The 23,222-nt window shown below is 46.6% G+C and overlaps 4 protein-coding genes across 9 annotated transcripts in view; 3 read left to right on the top strand and 1 right to left on the bottom strand.

Moving 5' to 3' along the window:
- LOC309705230 (serine/threonine-protein kinase WNK4-like) overlaps positions 1–1,134 on the bottom strand; it is a 28,388-nt gene extending 27,254 nt beyond the window's left edge. Inside the window, exon 1 of one of the 4 annotated variants that reach the window (XM_082530895.1) lies at positions 944–1,134. The gene's annotated coding sequence lies outside the window, so the exon portion shown is untranslated. The remainder of the gene's footprint in view (positions 1–943) is intronic. The other 3 variants (XM_082530893.1, XM_082530892.1, XM_082530894.1) reach the window with 3 other exon arrangements.
- On the top strand, positions 1,129–9,112 carry LOC309705254 (leucine-rich repeat-containing protein 3B-like). 3 transcript variants are annotated; one of them, XM_082530948.1, is made up of 7 exons: positions 1,129–1,215; positions 1,772–1,930; positions 3,766–4,116; positions 4,328–4,453; positions 4,544–4,705; positions 4,776–4,854; positions 4,990–9,112. In XM_082530948.1, exons 3-7 carry the CDS (start codon positions 3,868–3,870, stop codon positions 5,220–5,222), a joined length of 849 nt encoding a protein of 282 aa, XP_082387074.1. In that variant the 5' UTR covers positions 1,129–1,215; positions 1,772–1,930; positions 3,766–3,867; the 3' UTR covers positions 5,223–9,112. The 3 variants fall into 3 exon arrangements, with proteins under 3 accessions (XP_082387074.1, XP_082387073.1, XP_082387075.1); XM_082530947.1 differs by having other exon boundaries at positions 3,762–4,116; XM_082530949.1 differs by lacking the exons at positions 1,129–1,215; positions 1,772–1,930 and adding an exon at positions 3,116–3,377 and having other exon boundaries at positions 3,762–4,116.
- Positions 9,113–9,492: 380 nt separating this feature from the next.
- Positions 9,493–15,519, top strand: psmd3 (proteasome 26S subunit, non-ATPase 3). The gene is made up of 12 exons (XM_082530930.1): positions 9,493–9,802; positions 12,057–12,247; positions 12,425–12,565; positions 12,940–13,076; positions 13,153–13,343; positions 13,422–13,525; positions 13,608–13,722; positions 13,892–14,011; positions 14,095–14,198; positions 14,278–14,433; positions 14,758–14,808; positions 15,278–15,519. Exons 1-12 carry the CDS (start codon positions 9,622–9,624, stop codon positions 15,353–15,355), a joined length of 1,569 nt encoding a protein of 522 aa, XP_082387056.1. The 5' UTR covers positions 9,493–9,621; the 3' UTR covers positions 15,356–15,519.
- A 1,782-nt stretch (positions 15,520–17,301) lies between these two features.
- Positions 17,302–22,883, top strand: LOC309705243 (uncharacterized protein). The gene is made up of 4 exons (XM_082530928.1): positions 17,302–17,411; positions 19,472–19,969; positions 20,152–20,321; positions 21,210–22,883. Exons 2-4 carry the CDS (start codon positions 19,511–19,513, stop codon positions 22,192–22,194), a joined length of 1,614 nt encoding a protein of 537 aa, XP_082387054.1. The 5' UTR covers positions 17,302–17,411; positions 19,472–19,510; the 3' UTR covers positions 22,195–22,883.
- Positions 22,884–23,222: the final 339 nt, after the last annotated feature.

Here is a 23,222-nt window from a genome sequence, read left to right as displayed (position 1 = left end):
TATCCACGGAGGGACACCGGTGTAGCGGGTCCTGCGTTCCTCTGGTGGAAGACGTGTGGAGGACGAAGGACGTGACGGGCCCACACGCTCGTCTGACCTAAAGCTTGCAGAACATCCGGGACATGATGTCTGTACCTCAGACAGGAGCTCAGACCGGGTCCAGATCTGAGAGGAGGTCCTTTAGCACGCGCTCGCCCCGACGTTATCATCATGTACATAAAACACGAGGCCACACAAACTACTCACTTGGTTTTACTTTGGTCTGATTTTTTAAAGAAACTTCACTGAAGTTTTATATACATACATACATATATATATAGTATATATACATATGTATATATACATATATACATATGTATATATGTATATATGTATATATACATATATTTATATGTATGTATGTATATATTATATATATATACATATATATATATATATATAATATATACATATATACATATGTATATATATATATATATATATATATATATATATATATATGTATATATATATATATATATATATATATATATATATATATATGTATATATATAGTATATATATATACATACATACATATATATATACTATATATATATGTATGTATGTATATATATATACTATATATACATACATACATATATAGTATTTATATACATACATACATATACTATATATATGTATGTATGTATATATATATACTATATATACATACATACATATATAGTATTTATATACATACATATACTATATATGTATGTATATAAAAAATGTTACTGATTTTGTTTTCTGCGTAAATCAAGTAAATAAAGTTTATTCGTATTTCGTTTTGATATTCTACTTTTTAAAGCACCTGTTTTAAAATGTTTGAAGCACAAAGGAAGTTGTTTACTTCATAAACTATAATACAGTGTGTGTGTGTGTGTGTGTGTGTGGTACTCACGCTGTGTATGCAGCAGCGGTCACTTCATCAGTCTGACGCCGCAGAAGCAGAAACAGAACAGCAGGTGTTTCAGAGCCGGACTCTGGAAACAGCTTCAGCTTCTCGGAGCACATACGTCATTTCTGCGCAGGCTGCACGCGCTGCAGAAAGAGAGTGTGAGCACGAGCTCTATCAGCACAGCACAGGCGGCACGAAGTGCATGAAGCCCCGCCCACCGGACACCTGTCACCTGCCTGATAGAAACAGGAAGCGAACCAGCCCCCGGGCACTGTGTGAGTACTGACATAAGTACTGCATGTGCTACCAACACGGAGTGCCTGCAGTACTCGGAGCCATGGCTCAGTATTATTGAATAACACACGTTGGATCGGTATTTAATTAGTCCGCGTGCTCGTGAAGGATGATTTTAGTGCCGTCAGTCGCTCGGTGAAGTCGCGATGAACACACTCGCTCTGCTCAGTGAAAAGTTGCTGGTTTGATTCCAGCCAGAGAGTCTGGGTCTCGGCAGGAAGGCCAGTGCAGAGCGCCCCCTCGTGGTCGTGTTTATGTCGCTGAAGGTTTTCACTGTGATGATTTTATAGTTGAGATCTAATAAAGAAAACTGAAGGTAAAATGATTTTAACGGTAAAATAAGGGACAGAAACGTGATGACGCTGTTAGTATAAGAGCAAAGTGAAACTAGTGATAGTGTTAGGCAATCGATTGTGTTATTGATTTATTTGCATTTGTTTATTGAGTTTCTCACGGGTGTTTTTATAAAACCACACTGACGTCATTTATTCATTTCTTTAATTATGTTTTTTTACTAACAGATTTTTTTTCTTACAGTTTTTCCCTCCGTGGGGTCACGTGACGTTGTTTCTGGTGGGCGGCAGTTTTCCTGTCGTTTATTTATTTGACTGTATTTAATATTTCGTTTGTGGGCGGAGCTTCGTCTTCAGTCGCTGCCCTGTCAGAGCTGTTCGTCTGTGTCTGGAGCAGCAGCATGTGAGTACAGCCCTGCTGTTGTTTGTTTGTTTGTTTGTTTGTTTGTTTGTTTGTTTGTGCAGTCACAGATCGGTTTCTGGCTTTTTAGGATGCGTCTCCATGGTAACAGTCTTGCTTCAAACCAAAAAGCTCTGAAACATTTGGGATGTGAGCAGCACTGACAGCTGCACAGCTTAGTGGAGATACAAGGTTAGCATGGAGGTAAATATCATGACAGCACTGAGAGTGGGTCCACAGAGGTGGTGATGGAGCTGAAACAGGGTTTAGAATAATATTAAAATAATACTGTATAATAATAACACCAACAATAATAATAATATAATAATATTGTTGCTAATTTTACATTTGTGGGTGAAGACTTTGTTCTGAGCAGATCAAACATGAAACAAAGGCGCGTGCGTCCTGTCAGCGTGCGACAGCCCCGTTTCCTGTCCGTGCGGTCAGACCAGAGCGCTCTGATCTCTGATGTTTGTTTGGTGATGTCACAGAGGACCAGTCCTCTGGACGTGTCTGTGCTTCGGCCTGTTGTCTGAACTAAAACGTTTGACCTCAAATAAAACAGGAGTAAACGTCTGACACAGGGAAGGCGAGCACGCCGCCGGCCTCCATCACTGACCTACAGTCAGCTTTAGTCTGTGATCCCATGCCAACATCAAACTGAAGTCTGGGCCGGGATGTGATCAGGATGCAGTGCGGCTGGGTCAGGGTCACACCTGAGTCAGGACCCTGTCAGGGAGGGGCTTGAACGGTTTCCATGGCCACACATTATATCAGCGTTACAGGAGCGTGACGCTTTATGTTCAAATAATGATGATAAATATTGATGAATACAAAAACACATTTGTGGTCTGTCATGTGACTGCTGTGAAGCGTTGCTCACGACCTCAGCACAGGTGATGATGATGATGATGATGATGAACTCACTGCAGCTGTTACAGTACACTGAGTGTGAGGCTTCTGAGTGGGTGGAGGAGCTCAAGTGTTGGGCTGTGTTCACAGTGAGCGTGGATGGATGTAGTCCTGCGGTCAGCTGGAGGTCACTTCACTGTAATCCTGTCAGTTTCTTATCAACAACAGTTCACTACTGAAAGAGCACAACAGGCTTTTATTGTGAAAGGCAAGGACAGGAAGAGTCCTTTTGAATAGAAAACACTGAGGAAGAGGAGTCACATGACAGGATGACAGAATTCCTCCTTTTACATGAGTGCTGAGACAACAGGAAGTTTGAATCTCAGTCAGATTTTTTTACCCGGATCAATAAAACATGAACAATGTCACTGATTATTATTGATCTGAGGCTTTATTGATCCAGCTAACAGTAAGAACTCGAATTTGTAGCTGTGAACAAAGGCTACGTTTACCACAGTGATGAAAAGTTTCAAAGTAAAAGCCTCGTCGGTGTAGCGGAGCCCAGAGGAACAGACCAGCAGCTTTAAAGGGTTCGAAGGTTAACTTCTTTTTTCTTCTCTCTTCTTTCTTAATCCCTGTGGGAGGATTTAATCTGATAATCTGCTCATTTCCTCGTTGGCTTCATGAATCCGTCTCCTTTATCTTCTTCTCATCCCTTTATTCTCCTCCTCCTCACTCTGTGTAATCCCCGCCTTAATCTTTTGTTTTCCTGCTGTTTTGTTACAACATTGTTTTATTCCAGAAACTTCCTCTCCCGGCGCCTGATATCAGTAACGAGTGTTAACAACAAGTTAATAATGATTATTGATCAGCTGACCGTGATGGTGTGTTTCTGACGTCTGAGTCTTTATTCCAACAAACATCAGTGTGAGGACTGGAGTCTGCAGGGGGCACCGCTGAACTTTGAACTGTTTTTCTGCAGACAGGCTCCACCCCCGGCTCCCTGCTGCTTACACCGAGTCAAAATGGCCGCCAGCAGCTGAACATGTGACAGGAAGTTAAAGTAACAAGTCGACTCTGTGATCATCATGTCCCACGCCAAGCACCTGCTGCCGATGCCTTCCACTGTGGTGGATGTTTCACTGCAGAGGATGCCCCGCCTCCTTTTTCTTCTTCTTCTGGTGTTGACGTCACTCAGCCTGGTGTCGGCCACATCACCGCTCACTGTGGCATTGTGGCGTCGTGGCAACCGAGTCTCCACTATCAGCGCCTGCCACCGACTGGAGACAGCAGACGGAGGACTGACGGTCCGCTGCAGTGGACTCAGACTGACCCAGGTGTGTGTGTGTCTGTGTGCGTGCGTGTGCGTGTGTGGCTGCTTTTCCTAGCTTCAGGTGGACTTTAGCCTCTGAATGACCTGTGAAAACCTCCAACCCGAGAATGAAACTACCCCTGACTTTAAGTTCTCAGGCAGGATGAGGATGTTCTTTAAGCTTTAGCAGACGGCATCCGTGCGCTCACAGTATCCAGGTGTGTTTGTGCGCTCAGGTACCCATCGGCCTGCCGAACCGCACCACTCGTCTGTTTCTGAATAAAAACCTGCTGACCTCTCTGGCGGCCGACACGTTCTCCAGTCTGTTCCTGCTCGATGAGCTCGACCTGTCACATAACCAGGTAGTGAACAGCTCTTCATACCAGTTTAGAGTATGCACCAGTTTAATACCAGTAAGACACAGCAGGATCATACTGTTTCGCCCTCCTCAGCTCTCCTCACTTGAAGACGGTTGTTTCCGTGGGTTGGACTCGCTTACTTTCTTGGACCTGTCGTACAACCGCCTGTCCACGCTGGAGCTGCCGGTGCTCGGCGGTCTGCAGATTGAGGCCAACCTCACACATAACCCCTGGCACTGTGACTGCAGGATGGAGGTGTGCACAGATGCAATGATGTGTGTTTGTAGTTCACACAAAGTCATTACAACTTTCTGTTTGTGTTTAGATGTCCATGCCTCAGTTGGATCTGGACCCGACCTCACTAGCAGAAGTTGTCTGTGCAACCTCTGATCTCCCAAACCTCGGTAAGCTTTCTCTCAGCAGATGTGCTGAACAAAGAACACACAACACATCATTTTTCCTTCTTTTGTACCATTTTGTTCTTTACTTTTGGCTACACACTGATTTATGGTCTGACACTGTGTGATGTGGTGTTACAGGAGCTGTCGGGATACCACTGGTTGTGCTGATGGAGGACTGGGATCTGTGTTTGTCTGTGAGGAGAACCACTGATGTGGTGACACTCGTCACCATGTTCCTCTGGCTCTTCATGCTCATCTGCTACCTGGCCTACTACATCCGCCAGAACCAGGCGGTCACACGCCGAAACCTGGAGTACCTGAAGTTACTGGAGAGCAAAAATCCTTATAAACCCAAAAAGACAACTTCATGATGACCTTTTGGAATTCCTGAATGCCTGTCTAGAGTTACCCACAGCTGTGTTTTCCCTCAAAGACATCCGTAATGACTTCCAGAGCAATTTCTTTGCCCACAGTCTAAGGAGCTTGCAAAGAAAAGCGTCTGGACTTCTTTAAGTTGCTTGAAGACGTTTCACCTCTCATCCGAGAAGCTTCTTCAGTTCTAAGGTCAAATGGTGGAGAGTCCCAGATATAAACCTAGTGGGAGTGACCCCCCACAGAGGGACAAAAGGACCCCCTGATGATCCTCTAATCGCCTGAGCCAATCAGGGTGTGGGCCCCAATCAGGAGGTGGCTCTTCTGTGTTGTGCCATGCGCTTCACAAGCGCATGGCACAACACAGAAGAGCCACCTCCACAGGACAAGACTCAGCAGTCCATCTGCATCTAAAGGTCAAAGGTCACTCTTTCGAGGATGCCAATGTTCACATTTTGGACAGAGAGGACAGATGGTTTGAAAGAGGAGTGAAAGAAGCATCTATGTCCACTGTGAGCGACCATCTTTGAACAGAGGCGGAGCTTACCACACCAACTCTCTGCCATCTATAATCCAGTTTTGAGATCCTTCCCAGAGGCCTTAACGCCCACTCACATCCTGGGCCATCTGACCTCAGGAAATCACATGATAAGGTGGAGCCAGGTTTCACAATGAACACACCCGAAACTCTGGCTGATTGGGACCCACGCCCAGTTTCCCACCTTGGCTCATGTGATTAGAGGATCATCAGGGGGTCCTTTTGTCCCTCTGTGGGGGGAAACTCCCACTAGGTTTATATCTGGGACTCTCCACCATTTGACCTTAGAACTGAAGAAGCTTCTCGGATGAGAGGTGAAACGTCTTCAAGCAACTTAAAGAAGTCCAGACGCTTTTCTTTGCAAGCTCCTTTGACTAAGATGACCTGGATGACTGAGAACCTTCACAGACATTCTTTGCCCACAGGTGCCCACGGGACTCCAGGTACCTTCTGATCAGTTGCTCCCCTCCAAAAGTTACAAAAGCACATAAAGGACTCCCTAATGATGCAATGCAATACCTCACTGACACTCAGCATCTCTAAGGAACCACAAAGCTTCTCTAGAATGTGATCATGTACTTCTAGGTCTTCCTCTGAGAACCCTGTAACCTTCTGAAGCACGTCTTCAGAGTGTCCTGTGAAAGATTTCTACAACATATTCAAGTCCTCCTAGAACCTTCTCAGTCTCTTCACAAGCCCATAAGCCCTTCACAAGGACTCTCAAACTTTCCTGTGACTTCCTTATAGAGACTGTTTGTTCTCCTAGATCGATGTGATCTGAGTTTCTCAGAGATGTCTGATACTAGTTTTCCACCGACATGGTCCCAGTGGTGGTGCAGATCCAGTTTGGTCTTGGTACCTTATCAGAACCAGCCTGGATGACGTCCTTCCTCTAAGTATCGGCTCTGGGGAAAACAACATCAGAAGGACCCCAGCCTGAAGCAAAAAAAACACCGAAACTTTGCGTCTTTACCAACTGTTAGTTTCCACGACACGCTTACCATGTTTTGAAGGAAGGAAGGTTCAGGGCTTAAGCAATCAGCATCATGGGCTCATCCGGTTAGAAGAAGAATAAGCAGCCATCTAATTCAGAATTATTCTCAGGGTTCTCCTTTTATTCTCGAATAAATAAGGCAAAGAAGGAAGGAAACAAAGACACTCATGGACTGCCACAGCTGAAAGAAAACAGGAAAACAGAGATTTAAGTTACTCATTCCCTTAAACAATACATAAAATAAAACCCAAATAGAACCTCACCTCAGCTGCCGCCCCGTGTGGAAGTGAAGAAAGAGTGAGCCAAAAGTGAATGCAGTCCTTATATAATGTGTGACAGGTGAGTGCAATCGAGGACAAGCACCACACCCAATCAAAGGTGAGAGAACTAAACAAGGTGCATCTGGTGAAGTGAGTGGTACCAGTTCAGACTTTTTGCAGGAGAAACACGTGAAACTGGTTCTAGACAGGATGCTAGCCGTGCTTAGAAAACACGAAGAGCTGCAGTAGGACCTGGTTACCAACAATAAACAAAAGCCCTCAAAGTTCGTTCTGCAGTTTTCCTTTCTTCTGAACTTCACCAACCACAGCATGGCTGTGCAGCAGAACGTGTAGGTACACAAAGACTACACATGCTCACATTTCACTGTGAGCGGCCCCTTCACCTGAGAGGTGATGCTGCTGTATGGGCAGATGGTGATTTTGATTTTGGGCTGACCTCTCTGTGAGGAAGCCGCAGGGATGCGTGAGAATGTAAAACTGGTCACTGAGAGGTTACTGAGGAAGTTCTAGGATCCCCTGAAGCTCTTCCTCAGGTGGCTTCCACAGTCAGGACCGCCCTGAGTGGTTTTTACACCAGCAGGGGAAATATTTTTCTTTTTAATAAATGAATCATGACGAGGGAACTGTTGTTGCTCTCCACTTGAAGGCTTTGTGCCTTTGCAGCGTGACGTCAGCAGAGACAGATATAAAATCACAGGACGGTCGTTTGGCTGTGAAGCTCTTCAGGAAGTACTCTGACCTTCCTGACACCACCATGAGACTTTCTTAATATAATGCCATAATGTCATTGGTCATCATCCTATGGTTTCACCCACACAAAGACATATTGGGCCTCGAAGTTCTAGAGAAGCATTTTGGCAGTGTTGGGGAGTAACTGAGTACATGCACCGCCGTTATGTATTTAAAATACAAAGTATGAGTAACTGTATTCCGTTACAGTTACCAATTAAAAGATGATATTCAGAATACAGTTACTTTGTTGAAGTAAATGGATTACATGGCGGTCTTTTCCTGTTTCATATGTTCGGCTATGTCCTCTCTATTTTTGGTAATTCCACGCCGGTGGAAACCCGAACAAACACGCATTAAGAGGCTCTAATGTCTCAGTCTCACGGCCCACGTCACCCCTACCTGCAGCAGCATAATGATTGGAAGAAATATTTTTTAAAAATTATTCACAAAAATTGTTTAATATGAAGGCAACAGGCAGAGTGTTACAGGCATCGCCCTAAAGCATGCAGCCTGATGGGCAGTGTAGTCTGTGCTGCAGGGAGAATGGACTGCCATACCCGTGATGTGTCTGTGAGCGCGAGGAGGGAGAAAAAGGAAAGGTACGAGCTGTCACGGAGCAGAAACGGGAGCTGGAAGCATGTAAATATAATAATAACCACTGCAGCCAAACAGAGGGCCTGACGAGCCCAGCTGTAAGTAAGCTATTAAGACTTGACTGTACACCGTGTTCGTGTTTTCCTCTGAAACAATAAGCTCTGTTGGAGCAGCCTTTCAACGCCTCTCTCTGTCTCTGCTAGCAAAGTGACCCAGACAACAAAGTAAAGCTAGTTTTCAGCTACGAGCCGACACGAACCCGACGTATTAGCCAGAGGTCCCTTTACTACGGTTCAGAGCGGCGGACCTGTTTTATATACGCGTGGAATAGTTTTCTATACGAGATCGCTGCAAAAAGTGCAGCCTTACCTAATGTCCACCTACTGTTACTCATTTATATTAAGATTTAAACATCTAGTTGGTGTGACGAGTAACCTTCAGTAACAGTAATAAATAACACAGCAATAGTACATTCATGTAGTTGTAAAAAGCATGATAATATATTAAGTAATCCAAAGTATTCAGTATACGTTACAAAATACTTGTAATCTGTAGTGGAATACATTTTAAAAGTAACCTTCCCAACACTGCATTTTGGTTTCTTGAAGATGTTTGAGGCGGTACGTGTGATTCAGAGAACTGTTCCCTGGCTCTCCATCAGCCCTGTTTGTTTGAACTGTGTCCTCTGTGTTCAGTGAGCTCAGCCGTCATTCTGACTCCACGCGTGAAATAAACCGTTTGTTCTGCTGAGTTCATGTCTTTACTCTTATTCTGACTTCATTATTCTGACTCTAAAGTTACAGAGACACCATCGTTATGTTCGCCACTTCATATTCAAATAACATCAGAAATCACAGTGTGTTCGGCACAGTCTATGGATCCCTGCAGGGTCAGACTTTCATATGTCAGAAATCCGCGGATCAATGCAACGCACTAAAACACATCTCTCTCTCACACACACACACACACACTAAAACCACATTTTGAGCCTCAAAAAGGTCTTCAAACTTGTGAGGACCAGTGAGTGTGTGACTCACAAGTGACAGATTTCGGTCCTCACAAAGATAGCTAGACAGGAACACACACACACACACACACACACACACACACACACACATCTGTGATCGATTATCGAGCCTGCGCTGCTGTTTCCGCTCTCTTCTGCTTCTGCCTGTCATATCCCAGAATCCTCTGCGCCACAGAATAGTGTCCAGTCATTGTGGGTCAGCTCGGTTCGGTTTCATCCACCCAGACACAGCATGAAGGAGACCGCGGCCAAACGACGCGACAAGGCGGGAGGCCGGGACCGGGACTCGAAGGCAGAGAAGCCAAAGGAGCCGAAGGAGGTGGGCCCAGAGCCGCAGGACGTGGAGATGCCTGAAGAGGAGGCGGCTAATGCGGCCAAACAGCCGAAGGAGCAGGACAGCCTGACCCTGGACGGTAAAACTCTTCAAACACCAATACCGATACCCCCCAGCACAGACCCGGGAACGGGTCTGTGCTGGGGGAGTCACGGCAGCTCGGCGGTTAGCCTATTAGCATGAGGGGCTAACAGCCCCAGAGAGTCTGCGCGTCATTTAGCTTAAAACCGACACCAACCTCTCCCATTCGCGGGTCCGGACCGGGCCCCGTTCCCCTTCAGACCGGTGTCGTGCCAAACTAGGTATCCCCGACAGAATTTGTTTCCCCTGCGTCGGGAGCACACGCTGGACTGTCCAAATCACGGACAAACAGGGTCCCACATTGTTGATTTTTAGTTTACAAACACTTCTTGTAATGACTAACTACTCCTGACATTTTGGAGATGTTAGCTCTTTACACAACGAAGTTATAGTGGGACACAAATAATATCAGGCTGATCCTGCCACAATTTGTTCCCCCTGTGTAAATCACGGACAAACAGGGTCCCACATTGCTGATTTTTCGTTCACAAACACTTCTTATTATGACGCATTACTCCTGAAACTTTGGAGGATTTAGCTCTTTATAGAGTAAAGTTACAGGAGAATAAAAATAGTTATCAGCCAAAATGTTAATGGTTTATTAAAATAATCCCATCTGATATATAATTCTCTGTTGTAACCCCCAAACTGAATGCTAACGTAACGATGCTAATTTTTCCCTTTTTCACAAAATGAAAACATCAGTACTTCCTGCTCCCAGCACAGGGGAAACAAATTCTGTCGGGGATACCTACTTTGGCACGACACCGGCACCAGAACCCCCCCCCCCAGAAAACAGATTTGATGGTCTCTGAGTGCAGAGAGGGAGAGAGAGCTGTGCAGGACGTAACAGCCAGAGAAATAGGACCTCTTCCGCCCGTACATTACACAGACGCCACATCGGGGAGACCGGTCAGAACAGGTGGCATAAAGAAAGACAATGACATGTACGACACAATAAGGAGTGCAGGAGAGAAAAAGAGTTTATCAAACATGAAGCGTAGTTTGATCTTCTGCTGCTGGTTCAGTCAGGTTTGGTCAGAGTGATGAAACCTGCAGCTTTCAGCCCAACGGCGTCTGTGGACGATCCACGCTCTGTGTTTGCATGTCTGCTCCCGTTTACAGTTTTAGCTGTTTGGTGGTTGTTGAAATAGTTGTGTGAGCTTTAACCTGAGATTCTGGCGTTAAAATACATTTATATTGAAATCATTCAGGATTCAATGAATCTTTGAAACCCAGCCCTATGAAGGATAAACATAAACATCAGTTTGCCTGAGACTAGGGCTGGGCGATATGACCCTAAATTCATATCTCGATATTCTTTAGCTGGATGGCGATATACGATATATATCTCGATATTTTTAAAGCCGTTAAGTGAGAACAAAGAGAGAGTTCTTAGTCAAAGCTGTGTCCCAGATCTCACACAGGCACTTTTATTAACATACAGCGCTGATGTACAAGGAAAAATTACTCAGAAATAAATTATCAGCACTTATTAAATAATAATGCTCCATGAATAAAATAAAACAGTAGCTCGTTAACGCTGTCCAGCCCCGCACGGGGCGATCCGTGGTAACTTGTTAACAGAGATTTGCCCCGTTAATGCCGTTATGGCGTTAACGTCACGCTGACAGCACTAAAATAGTCTCCAAATGTTTTCTTTTTACCGAGCAGCTCCTCTTTGATAGCTGCCGTGTCCGTCCTGCCTGCAGGTGAAGCGATGGCGGAGGGGGAGTTGTGTTCAGTGAAGGAGAGGCGAGGCCGAGTAACGCAGCGCAGAGACAAAAGTGGACGAAAGCGAGGCAAACATGCGGCTCCACAAGTCTAGTTATAACGTAACATAGACTATATCGATATATTTAAAAACTCGGTGTATCACCCAGTCCTACCTGAGACTGATGTGAGCCTCGACTTTGTGCTCCGCCCTAACACATGAGGCATGAATGCAAGCCCAGGACGTCGTCTGTGTAGAACACCAGGACCTATCAGGGCGGCTCAGGTGTAACAGGAGACATGAATGGATCGTCCGGTTCTCAGGAGGATGTAACCGTCACCTTACGGCATGGATGTAGAGCCGCGTTGTCATGAGCACAGCTGTAAGCAGCTAAGCTCCTTCTCTGTAGCATCTGCATGGATGGAGGTCAAAGGTCGCATGAAAAGGCGTAAACATGAGGATCGCGCTGAGCCGAGGTCTGTGGGTCATGTGACTGGTGCTAATGTCACGTCACCCCCCCCCCCCCCCCCCCCCCCAGATATTAAGGAGCACGTGAAGCAGATCGAGAAGGCCGTGTCGGGGAAGGAGCCTCGCTTCGTGCTCCGCGCTCTGCGGGCGCTGCCGTCCACCAGCCGCCGCCTCAACACCAACGTGCTCCACAAAGCCATCTGTGGCTTCTTCACCAACAACGCCACCACCCGAGACTTCCTGCTGGGCTTCCTGGAGGAGGTGAGCAGAGATGAGCTGCAGCTTTGAATTAATGACAAACAGGAAGTGAACCCTGACCTCTGAGAGCCGCATCATCAAACAGTAACCTGATTATTTATAACAAGGTGATCGATTCCTGATCAGATGGTGTGTGTGTGTCTGTGTGTGTCTGTGTGTGTCTGTGTGTGTGTGTCTCAGCCGATGGAGATGGCCGACGGAGACGTTCAGTTTCGTCCTCGCACGGGGAAGGCGGCAGCAGCTCCTCTGCTGCCAGAGGTGGAGGCGTACCTGCAGCTGCTGCTGGTGGTTCACCTGACCAACAACAAGAGATACACTGAGGTGACCCGCCCCTCACTCACCTGTGTGTGTGTGTGTGTGTGTGTGTGTGTGTGTGTGTGAGAGACCCGCCCCTCACTCACCTGTGTGTGTGTGTGTGTGTGTGTGTGTGTGTGTGTGTGTGTGTGTGTGAGAGACCCGCCCCTCACTCACCTGTGTGTGTGTGTCCCGCATAGTCTCCGGGTTTTTCCACGAGCAGCTGCAGAGACCAGCCTCGGTAACCAGCCTCGGTAACCAGCCTCGGTAACCAGCAGCACAAACGCCTTTTGTGAGCCGGCGTGAACAGCTGAAGACGAAGGTCGAAGGACTCGAGCCGGGGGACTCTGTGCTCGCCGGTGACGCTCTGTTGTGTGCTGACGGTGACGTTTGTGTTTCAGGCGCAGAAAGTGTCGGACGACCTGCTGCAGAAGATCGTCTCCAAGAACCGCCGCGCTCTCGACCTGGTCGCCGCCAAGTGCTACTATTACCACGCCCGAGTGTACGAGTTCCAGAACCAGCTCGACATCATCCGCAGGTACGTACACACCTTTCTCCTTTCCTGATGACATCACACCCTCAGACAAGCAGTCACACGACTGTCCCCCCCCCAGCTTCCTGCACACCCGCCTGCGCACGGCGACCCTCCGGCACGACGCCGACGGGCAGGCGGTGCTGCTGAACCTGCTGCTGAGGAACTACCTGCACTTCAACCTGTACGACCAGGCCGAGAAGCTCGTGTCCAAGTCCGTGTTCCCCGAGCTCGCCAACAACAACGAGTGGGCGCGATACCTCTACTACACAGGTGAGCTCACAGCCGCGGCGCTCAGGCGAGTCCCCGCCATGACGCCGCGCTCACCCGCCTGTCATGTGACCCACACAGGTCGTATTAAAGCCATCCAGCTGGAGTACTCGGAGGCTCGCAGGACTCTGACCAACGCTCTGAGGAAGGCTCCACAGCACACCGCCGTGGGCTTCAAACAGACGGTACGCACGCACACACACACACACACGGTCAGGTATCGGTGTCTGGTATTGATCACTGAAGCATCGATCGGCTCCGGTTCAGGTCCACAAGCTGCTGATCGTGGTGGAGCTGCTGCTGGGAGAGATTCCCGACCGCCTGCAGTTCAGACAGCCGTCACTCAAACGCTCCCTGATGCCCTACTTCCTGCTCACACAGGGTCAGTGTCACACACACACACACGCCTGATCATGTGACCGTAGAGCTATGGCGAAACGATGGGTTCTGATTGGAGGAACAATGTTTGCTAACACAGTGGTGTACCTACCTTCAGATACTCGCAGCTTCCCATGAGCCTCTCTGTTCACTTCCTGTATCTGTGTGTGCAGCTGTGAGGACGGGTAACCTGGCCAAGTTTAACCAGGTGTTGGAGCAGTTTGGAGAGAAGTTTCAGGCCGATGGGACGTACACGCTCATCATCCGCCTCAGACACAACGTCATCAAGACCGGTGAGCCAATCGTACGCCGCCGTCACACAGCACGCTGCTCATCAGCCGCGCTCAGTGTGTTACTGATCTGTGTGTGTGTGCAGGTGTGCGTATGATCAGCCTCTCGTACTCTCGGATCTCCCTCGCCGACATCGCTCAGAAGCTGCAGCTCGACAGTCCCGAGGACGCCGAGTTCATCGTTGCCAAGGTAAACAGACGCGCTCAGCGCCGCCTTTTTAACGCCGACCTCGTGACCTCTGTGTGACCTCTGCGTGTTTGCGTCACAGGCGATCCGTGACGGCGTGATCGAGGCCAGCATCAACCACGAGAAAGGCTTCGTCCAGTCCAAGGAGACCATGGACATCTATGGGACCCGAGAGCCTCAGCTGGCGTTCCACCAGAGGATCTCCTTCTGCCTCGACATCCACAACATGTCGGTCAAGGTGAGCGCACCTGAACATACACACACCTCTCACACCCAAGGACTCAAGGTCAACACAAGAATGTGAAATCACAAAAGCTCCGCCCGCAGACTGCTCTGCATCACCATAATGCTGCGAGCTCTGTCACTTCCTGTCAGCAGAGGTCTGACTGGAAGCCTTCTTGTCAAATCTGTGGAAGCAGCTTCTTCCTCCTGCTCCTCCTCAATCTGCTTTAATGTGAGGAGGAGGAGGTGGAGGAGCAGGACCCGGGGATCCGCTCGGTTACACGACCTCAGGTTTAAGAGTCGATCACCCCGATGCTAATCTCCCTCTGTCCTCCTGCAGGCCATGAGGTTTCCTCCCAAAGCGTACAACAAGGACCTGGAGTCTGCAGAGGTAACACGCACACACACACACACACACACACACGCACGCACGCACGCACGCACGCACACAGCACGTGATGCCATGTCTTTAGTTGACCACATGGTGGCAGCGTGTGACTGTAGCTTACACAGAGACAAATCAGAATAAAATAATAAAGATGCACTTCCTGTCATCTGCATTCAATCTGTTTTTTCTGTGTGCGTGTCTGTGTGCGTGCGTGTGTGTGTGCGTGCGTGTGTGTGTGCGTGTGTGTGTGTGTGCGTGCGTGTGTGTGTGCGTGTGCGTGCGTGTGTGTGTGTGTGTGTGCGTGCGTGTGTGTGTGCGTGCGTGTGTGCGTGCGTGTGTGTGTGCGTGTGTGCGTGCGTGCGTGTGTGTGTGCGTGTGTGTGTGCGTGCGTGTGTGTGTGCGTGCGTGCGTGTGTGTGTGCGTGCGTGTGTGCGTGTGTGCGTGTGTGTGTGTGTGCGTGTGGTGCGTTCAGGAGCGTCGGGAACGCGAGCAGCAGGATCTGGAGTTTGCTAAAGAAATGGCTGAAGATGACGATGACAGCTTCCCATGAGCCTCTCTGTTCACTTCCTCTGTGTGTGTGTGTGTGTGTGTGTGTGCGTGTGTGCTGATGTTACCACGTCAGTTATTACCCAGAATCCCCCTCTGCTCTTGTTTTCTCCCATGGCAGCATTGCTGCTGTTTGTTTCTCTCTGATAAATAAAATTTTTTTGTTTACACGCCTGTTTGTTTGTTTGTTTGTTCTCTGGGTGATGATGTCAGTGATGAGGTTTCCAGGTTGACAGTGAGGGCTGGTAGCAGATGAGAGATGAACAGCAGCAGTGCACGCAGCTCTCAGAGCACAGAGTAACTGTGATGAGCTGTCTACAGTAATGCTAATGTTAGCCATGTGCTAACAGTCTGTTGGTGCCCATGCGCTCCTACCGGAAGGGTTGTTGAAGCCAGGAGCCGTGACGAGGGAGGGCATTATGAAGCTGTGAGGCATAAATAATTAGAATAAATGAACAGGAGAAGTTAGCTGCTTTCCACATCTGTGCACAGCTGCCTTCCTGAACACCTGAGGCCCTCCTGATGATCGCTGCATGTGCGAGAGTCAGCGCAGTGATCATGAGGATAAAAGTGATTCTGAAAAAGGAACGATGTGAAAGATACTGTAGAGGTCTGCACACTGACACAGAACAACAGCACAAATTGGAAAAATGAACTGATTCAGTCAAGGTCAAAGGGGAGAGTGTGCAGGCAGTCACATGACCTCAGATGTAAAGGGTGGACAGAGTCCATCTAATGTTCCAGTGAAGAAGTGAAGGTGGCTGACAATCTGCAGACTGGACAAGTGGACACTGATGAGAGTTGGAAACGTTTGTCCCCTCTCTTGTCCCCCACACCTTACATCATTTTTTTGACTCGAAACGTTAAAGTACTATAAATGTGTTACAGTGAGGTTTATATTTATCAGGTATGGGTGCTTTTGAAGCCAAATGCTGCAATTTTTCTGTAAAGCAAATTTACCTATGGGTATAAATAAAGTTGATGCAGTGGTGTAGAACATGCCGCTGGACTCTAGAGCAGTGTCAGCGTGTTCCCCGGACTGACCAATCACGCTTCTCCATCTGGCGATGGACGAGCGAGTCTGGGTTTGGTGGTTGCCGGGACAACGGTACTTGTCTGACTGCGCTGTGTAAAGTTTGGTAGAGGGGGGTTATGGTGTGGGGTGTTCTTCAGGAGTCTTCGTGCTTCAGCAGACCGAGACACTGCGGACACCTTCGTGTTCCCAGTATGTGGGACCAGTGTGGGGATGGCTCCTTCCTGTTCCCACATGACTGCACACCAGTGCACAAAGAAAAGGACACGGACGAGCGCCTGAGCCAAGGTGTGAAACTGGGCGTGGGTCCCAGGTGGGGCCAGGTTTCACAATGAGCTCACCCGAAACTCTGGCTGATTGGGACCCACGCCCAGTTTCACACCTTGGCTCAGGCGATTAGAGGATCATCAGGGGTCCTTTTGTCCCTCTGTGGGGGGAAACTCCCACTAGGTTTATATCTGGGACTCTCCACCATTTGACCTTAGAACTGAAGAAGCTTCTCGGACGAGAGGTGAAACGTCTTCAAGCAACTTAAAGAAGTCCAGACGCTTTTCTTTGCAAGCTCCTTAGACCACTGGAGTTCATATGACCTTTGCACATGTCGGGCCATGAATCAAGCAAACGTGATGTATTTATATAAACAGAAAAACAATTTGAGACAAAACAAGAATAAAAACAAGAAGTTAAAACACCTCATGTGGCCCAGAACACAAATGCACTCAGAATTACATTCAGTGTAAAACAAAGTGTGCAGGACTTTATCTAAGAAACTTTTACAGAGAAGCGCATGGACTGTATCATCCAGACAACAACAGGAGTCAAGAAACTGGTGCGAGTCCGGCCCTTTATTTTGAAGAGCTCAGCTTACCGTGACGGGACGACTGAGAGCCTGCACAGACATGCAGGACGTCAGCAGAGGTCACATGATGGTGGGGGCTGAGCTCGGTGCTTCAGAGGAACAGCCACGGATACAGATGTGTTCTCGCCAAGAGGCAGAGGGTCTGACTCCTGCTCCACTTTAAAGCAGGTGAGCTGCTGTTGTCATTGTCTCTGTTAACTGAACAGGTGAGCCCAGCGTCTGATGACTGAGTGCAGAAAACAAGCTTTTTCCTCTCTGCGGGTGAACATCGAGGCTTTGCTTTCAAACTTTTAATCTCTGCTCAACGTTTTTACTTTTCACTTTACAAACTGATCACAAAGTCACTTCACATGACCAGACTTCCTTCTTTGGCAATAAGAGTGCATGTAGCTTCCTGTTGAACTGGGTGGGGGCTGTTACTAAACCCTGCTGTTTGAGGGCTGAGCGGGCAGCTCTACTGTCCAGGACGGCCACGTCTGGCAATGCAGTGATGAAGCCCTTTAACGGGTCGAATCCCTCCGGCCACGGGCAGATCGAATGAACTCGAGAGCATGTCACAATGCTCCTCGCTGCTGATAGTTTTCACCTTTTGGGTGGCGCCATAATGTGCGTATGGTGTCTGTGATAATCGTCAGAGTCGCCTCAGATCAAAAACCTGATTCCTGCATATTTTCAACAGCTCGATTCACATGAAGAGGAAGTTGTTTCAGAGAAACGGGGCCTATCTGTGGTCACGTGATATCCTGGAGAACGATATGGGTCTTGGCACGGGCTTCATTTGGACAGGCCTCGCGGCTTCACTGTTAGACACAACATCATTAGTCACTTCCTGGCGGAATTCTGTGATGAACCCACAGTGTACACGGCCCCAGCAAACCCCCACTGGGCCCTGCCCACACTAGCTTTACCCATCTGGTGCCCATCAGTTTTTTGTGGTCCCCAAGGGCTAAACTGCTGTGGGCCTGTGTGGACACACCCACAGTGGCCCCACACAGCCATGTTTGGAGGCACGTTACTTAATATAAGGAAACAGCAGACAGGGAAATGTGATTACTGTGGAGAAGATGAAAGCATGTTTTATTCCACTGCCAGAAATATGAAGTTAAACTGGTTCTTACTGACACGCTGCAAAGAACTCAACAAGTGAAACAAACAGTCTGACAGCTCTGAGTTCGTCTCTGCGAGCAGAGCTACATACCGAACAGCACCAGCAGGAAACACATGTGGTACAGAGGCCCTCTGTGGATCATGGGGTCTGCCCACAGTGCCCATGTTGGCCTAAGGAGGGCATCACTGGGCAGCATTAGTGTCATGGGCTCAGTATCATTCTGTGCCAGTGTGGTTTGTGTGAGCAGTCAGCTGGTCCATGTGTATATATATATATATATGGACCAGCTGACTGTGAATTTTACACTGTGAATTTTACATTTATCAACAAGTATACCGTTATGTATTCTGCATTATCTCTATATTTTCCACGGGGAAATTCTGGCAACCACAGCTGCCAGTGTTTTACTGTAAATTCTACAATATTTTTTTACAGTGTTGGACAACACCTGCCTCTCCAACACCACCCTAAGAGAGTCCAGCTCCGTCCCCACAGCATTTCTGGCCTTCTGATCAGTTTACTGAGTCTGTTGGCGTCTGCGACCCTCAACCCTCTGTCCCAGCATGCAACAGCACAGAGGATAGCACTGACCACAACAGACTCATAGACAATTCTGAGCATTGGTCGACAGATGTTGAAGGACCTCAGAGACTGTGGCCCTTCCTGTAGAGGGCAGTGGTGTTTTTAACCACGTCCGGTTTATTATCAGTGTGTACTCTGAGGTATTTATCGTCCTCCACAACGTCCACATCAACCATGTCCACTGAAAACGAGTGACTCCTGCTGGGTGTGCTCCAGGGGTAAAAATGTGTGGAGTTTATTTAAACGCAGGAACGAAAGCTTGAAGAAAGCACCGCTGTGGGTCCAGCACAGAGCCACAGCCTGCTGGGTGAAAGCAAAGAACAAATATAAAGAGTGTTCACAGCAGCAAACAGGCTGACTGACCTTTGACCCTCACTGCCCTCAGTCATTACTGTTTATATGATGATGGTGAAACGTTTCTCCCATGAAGGCGTCCAGATGAACAGAGTCAACTTTTGGGGAGTAGCTTGACCAGTACATGTGATTGTGTTAGCACTATAATATCAGCTGATAGTGTGCTCTGTCTTGGTCCTTCCAGGCTCCTGCTGATCTCACTGGGACAGTTTTCTGCTCTGTGATGGACAGAGAAACCTCCATGATGAGCACTGCTGCTGATGAGCTGCTGGAGGCCAGTTTCTCCAGGACAGAGATTTTGGACCACTATAAAGATCAGCTTATAGCCCTGTCTGAGAAGCTCAAGGAACTAAAGCCAAAATATAACAGGACAGGATGTGTTAAGTTTTTTTCAAGCAGATCATCTTCCCTATTGTCTTGTCCTGAAATCACTGAATCACTGGAGAAGCTCCAAAAGGTAGAAGGTGAACTCAATGAAGCCCAGAAAAAAAACGAGGAACTGTTAGAGAAGCTGAAGATTTCTGCAAACAGCCATGAGCACGTCGTGGAAGAAATTCTGTCAGCAGCAGCAAAAAGATTTAAAGTCAAGAACCAAATTAACTTCAGCTCAGCATCAGCTCGAAAACTCATCCAAGAAATGTCTGGATGTGAGTTTCAGCACATCCTCGAAGGAAAAGTGGTGGTGAGGTTCTGTTATTTCATTTTTACATCATCATTAGTGAGATCTAAACACATACTAAAGGTTTAAAAAGATATCATTCATGCTTTTATGGTTTATCACTGCAGCAGTTTTTTCCCTTAACACTGACAAACTGATGAAGAACAGAAATGATTCTGTTGTAACCTGTTCTCTCTGACGGTCAGGTTGGATCTGTACATGGTGGAAAGGAGTTGCCACTTCCTGAAGTCATTCAAATGTTGACAGAATTAATCCGGAAGAATCATGTGACCGAAGCCAGCGAATCACTGAGAGCTGCAGCTGACAAGATCAAAGAGTTCATCTGGGACCTTTGTCGCCAATTTAGCTACATTGTGTGAGTTTTTCTCTAAATATATAAAATGACTCCACCACAGCTCTGACTTCCTGTAGGTGTTAAACAACCAATGAAATCTTCTTATGGCCTCTCACGTCGCGATGAGACACATAGTCAATAGTGTGCCAACAACCCTCTCTGGGACACGCCCCCCTCCCACTGGGGTTTACATACGTGCGACTCTCCACCATTTGGTCTTAAAACTGAAGAAGGTTCTGGGATGAAGCGTCTTCACAAACTCGAAGAAGTCCAGTCGGCTCCGGGAGTATCCTGTGTAACTGCGAGAGATCAGCTCAAAGGGAAACCCTTCTCCAAGAAAACAAGCTCGACTATGTCACAGGTGAAACTCCACCACGCACATGTGGCACATGTGGCAGGGATCCCTGCGAGGCTTCAGACGTCATCCATGACGACACATTAGGTGATCACCTGTGAAAACACCTGGATCACTGCTGTCACTGCCTTTGTGTTTGGAGTTAGTTTCTGGGTGCTGAGGTTTGGAAACTGTTCCCAAACTCTTCTCTGTGTGACCCCCCCCCAGTTTAAAACCCTGATGCTCACTAACCATGAGTTACAACAGTAGATCAACCTAACGATGCCTGAATTGAACTCATATCCTTTAAAGAATTTGGCACGGTCACAGCAAATCTGCCAGGTTGGAGCACAGACTTACATCCATTGTTCTGAATTACTAAGTCCTCCATAAATAATCACCAAGGAAACTATAAACAACATCATGTCACAGTCAGGCAGGATTTCATTAGTAAATTTGCTGCATTCCAGCTGTTTAGGTAAATCTGGTACGAGTCCTGTTTGTTGTTTGTTGTTTGTGGTGACGACTTACAGCTGAAATCACACTGACTCGACCTTCACTGGGTTCTTTTACAGAGACAAGGTGATCAAGCTAGCTCAACAAGCAGGTGAAGAACAGTCTGCCTCCGAAACAAGGAGTGGTGGTGACAACGAGGAAGAAAGTAATCAACCAAGTGAGGAGAGTGGTGTTGATGACACAAAGAAAGATAAAGACTATGTGCCCCCAGCTGACTGGCGTGATGATAGTGATGATGGTAATGGTGCTGCTACAAGGAAATTTAACGAGCAGAAGAATGCAGGAAATACTGGAAGCTGGGTGCTGATCAATTTTCGCTCGATTAAAAGTAAAGAGGAAAAATTGAAGGGTTTATTAGAGAAAAACAAAGCTGTATTAATTATAACAGAGACGTGGATGAAAAATGAAAAGGAGAAGCACAAGGATCAGGTCCTTCAAGACATGTTAACTGAAGAGTACAATTTTGTTCAGTTTACGAGGGAAGAGAAAACAGGAGGTGGCGTCGCGATTTTATTCTTAAAGACCCTTTACAAGGGTAAAAAAATTAATCTGATCTCAGCCAAACACTTTGAATATGTGGCTGTAGAGCTGGAGCAAACTGGTTACCAACCTGTCCTGGTCATCGGTGTGTATCGCCCACCTTCGAGGACGGAATTCAATAAATTCCTGCTGGAGTTTAAAAGCCTCTTGCGGGGAGTTTCTGCAGAATGCAAAGACGGCATCATTTTGGCTGGAGATTTTAATATCTGGTTTGATAAAAAGTTGAAGGACAAATACAAAACTGATTTTTTGTCTATATTGAACAAAAACAGTCTTAAGCAACATGTAAAAAGCCCAACACATAAAAAAGGTCACACTCTGGATCTGGTCATCAGCAGAAATGTTGAAGTCTCTGATCTGAGTGTTCGTAATGACGACATAGCAGATCATTGCAGTATATACTTCAATGCCACACCAAAGCCCAAACGCAGGAAACAATGTGAAGCAGAGGAGAATGAAGATGAAGATAAGCACACAAAACAAATGAAAAAAAGTGAAGAGTAGAAAACTTGATGCACCTATTTGTCCTTTAAAAGCTGAAATATGTTGGACTCCTGGACGTCTGAGCATTGACGTTTCAGGAGTCATCATCATACACACATAACACACAATAATTACGCACACCCCACTTTGCAGTTATTTATTTGTTAAAAATGTTCGGAATCATGTCTGATTTTCGTTCCACTTCTCACAGATTTGGAGAAGGGTGGCAGATGTAACTGGCTGATAATGTTAAAAAAAATTCTAACAACTGTTAACCATAATTCAATAATCCTATAAACCTAATAACCGAATGCGCTGTTAACTTTTCTTAGAATGAGATTTTAACCACTACGGTGCAAAGTTTTTAGATACTGCGTTGATAAAGTACAAGAGATACAATCAGTCAGTGTTTATTCGGCAGTCAAGCACATCAATATTTAGTATTTTTACTGACATGTAGTGCATATGTTTTGGGCAAAAACATTTTGAATTTTAAAATACGAACATTTTTAACATACAACTGGCAAATTAGCCAATGCAAAACTTTATCTGCCTGTTAAAAAAAGAAGATAATCTTCTCACAAACTGGTGTTTGATTTTGAAACAGGAAAAAAGTGGGGAAACAACTGAAAAGACTAACATTTGAATAAAACCTGAAAGCAAGTAAATACTTTCTATGCTGCCTTATGGTAAACGTTGGTAATATTGATGTTTAAAGAACAACACTGGCTGATGATGAAATGCAGTCAGCTGGCATGGTGACACTGCCAGTATTAACCTGCAGGGCTGGACTGGGACAAAAAATTGGCCCCAGGTATTAAAGCCATAAAGCCTTTGAATGAAAACAAACCCTGTTGTGACAGTGATGTACAGTCTTGTTGGTATATGTATGATTTCTATACATTCTTTCCCAGTTAAATTTACCCTTCATTCTAATTTGTGTTGTACAGTTATTTCATTTTTAACTTTAATTTTTATATTTTATTTTATTCCTTCCTAGTTAAATTGACCCTTTTTAATTTTCATATTTATTTCCTATCTTATTCATA

This window comes from Aulonocara stuartgranti, assembly GCF_965226115.1.
Source record: "Aulonocara stuartgranti genome assembly, chromosome: 4".
NCBI lineage: Eukaryota > Metazoa > Chordata > Actinopteri > Cichliformes > Cichlidae > Aulonocara > Aulonocara stuartgranti.
This window is presented reverse-complemented; position numbering and strand designations above follow the sequence as displayed.